This window comes from Elaeis guineensis, chromosome 4 (genome assembly GCF_000442705.2).
Source record: "Elaeis guineensis isolate ETL-2024a chromosome 4, EG11, whole genome shotgun sequence".
Lineage (NCBI taxonomy): Eukaryota > Viridiplantae > Streptophyta > Magnoliopsida > Arecales > Arecaceae > Elaeis > Elaeis guineensis.
Window position 1 is genome coordinate 127672699 of NC_025996.2, and position 2336 is coordinate 127675034.

General features: G+C 41.4%; 1 protein-coding gene across 1 annotated transcript; it reads right to left on the reverse strand.

Annotated features, from left to right (window-relative positions):
* Positions 1-563: 563 nt before the first annotated feature.
* On the reverse strand, positions 564-2114 carry LOC105042700 (protein BRANCHLESS TRICHOME). Its single transcript, XM_010919995.4, has one exon. It carries the CDS (start codon positions 1679-1681, stop codon positions 737-739), a length of 945 nt encoding a protein of 314 aa, XP_010918297.1. The 5' UTR covers positions 1682-2114; the 3' UTR covers positions 564-736.
* Between the last annotated feature and the right edge of the window lie 222 nt (positions 2115-2336).

Below are 2336 nucleotides of genomic sequence, written 5' to 3' on the forward strand. Positions count from 1 at the left end.
AATACAATGATTGAAATTTTTTTTAATCTAGATATTGTAATCATTTTGAATATATATATATATATATATATATATATATATATATATATATATATATATATGCACATTTCATATTACTCAATATGACTTAATTATAAATTGAAAATATCATATTATGATTATTAAGTTTTATGCTTGTTATGCTTAAACAAATAGTAATAAAGATGATATACTAAGCTTTCTGAGCTTACTTTTATTTTCTATCTTTTTCTTTTAGATGCCATCATTTAGTGCGGCTGGGATCATAGATAGCAATAATTTAAACATTCTTTTGATTAGAGTTCTCACTAGTCTAATACTACTTTTAATTAGAACTTAACACTATAATTAAATTGCCCATCAATAAAAATAAAGATATATATATATATATATATATATATATATATATATATATATATATATATTATTTTTATCGAGAAATATTGCCAAATCACGTTCATCCACATGCAGCAACTAGGTGCAGGTGCAGTGAACATGGTCAACTGTCCTAAACTATTATATGGAATAATGGAACAATTAACTAATCATACCAAGAAAATCCCAAGCAAGAAACAATAAAAACAAACTACACTGCAAATGAATAGTGTCTGATACAAGGTGCACAGTCTTCATGCGTGGTTGGGAACAAAAAGAAGGCAAAAAGAACAAGAAAGAAGAAGAAGACAAGCAAAGCACTCCAAAGAATTAACGAGCTCGATCACATGACCAAATTCTCTGAATTTCCCAAAAGGCCCAAACCCACAGGATTCCTATGCCTCAGCAGGATCCGCAGCTGAGCCCTTTGACACTCTAGATTAGACCCCAAGTGCACCCTCGCCTCTTTAGAAGAGCTATGAACCCGAACCACCCTTGGGAACTCCACAAACCCCTTGATCCCCCTCTTGATGTGAGGATTCTCCGGTTCCCTCCGCTGTTGACTTGGTTGGCTGGCTTGTCCAGCTGATCCCACCTCACTAAAATTCTCAGCATTCTCACATGAACCTCTCTGGAAGGATGGAACAGTATTAACCTTTAACTCACCTACCTCCTCCCCTTTTTTTGGCATCTCTCTCTTGCTCTGGTTCGCTGCCATCTCCTGAAGCTTCTCCTCCATCAGCAACCTGGCCTCTGCGAGCTTCATCTGCACCCTCTCCTCTCGCCACACCTCAGCAATCCTCATCATCTTCCTCTCCTCGTCGATATCCCTCAGCACCCGGTCCACCTCCTCCTGCTTCCTCGCAAGCTCCTCCTCGAGCCTCTTGCACAGGGCATGCGCTGCCTCCCTCGCCTTCCGCTCCTCCATCATCTCTCTCACCATCACTTTGTTGAGCGACTCCGCCTTCCGTCGCATCCGCCGCTCAAACTCGAGCTCAGCCTTCAATTCATTAATCCGACCTTGCGCGACTTCGAGTTCGGATGGTGTTCCATCACAGTCCATCGGCCCAAGGAAAGTAGTAATTTCGCCGACTGGTGAAGTCTCGAGTTTGGAGGCAAAGATCATTTGAACATAAGAAGAGATGCAGTTGGAGGAGTGGAGGTGGAGGGTGGAATCATTGCAGCACTGGGAGTAATGCGGATTGTCATAAAGTTTCCAGGTTGGTAAAGTGGTGATGATGGATCCGGCGTCCGGAGGATTTCTGAGGTTTATTAAGGATCCTTCCATGATCCTCTGCAATTGTTTGCCGCGCTTCTTTTCGCCTAGGGGATGATTGCTTCCCTTCTTTTCGGCTTAGAGATGGTTTCTTAGAATACTTCTTTTGGAGCAAGGAGGAAAAGAGCGAGGCCCATCCACCCAACAATAAGTTTAGTAGGTGGCAAAAGGGAGGGGAAGGGCTGTCACATGCATGCACCCTCCACCCTTTCATATCATCATGGCTGTCACTGCTTTCTTTATTTTTAAGCATGGTGAAAGGATCATGTGCATGTCCTTTAGGGATATTGACCCATAATCTTCTGGTTTCCTGTCATGGCTAAGCTGGCTTGTTGGGTCATATGTGGCAATTGGTCTTTATAACTGAGGTTAAAAAAACACGGGGATCCAAGGCATAGCTCTTTGAAGCTTGTGTTGATTTATAGGCTATTGAGGTTATCGAGTGCGTGCTCCACTTGAAGCCTTTCGGTCTTGATGTAATCTTTTATAGACCGGCACATGGTGAAAATATTTTTCTATTCTGGATGGGGATTACGTGCACTTTTTTTTTTCCTTCGTGAGAAAAGGGTTGCGTGTAATTTGGACTACGGCATCGTGCTGTTAATCCAAATGAATCATATCACGTACATTTGATATGCTTACAATATGCCACGCATTTCTGGTGCCA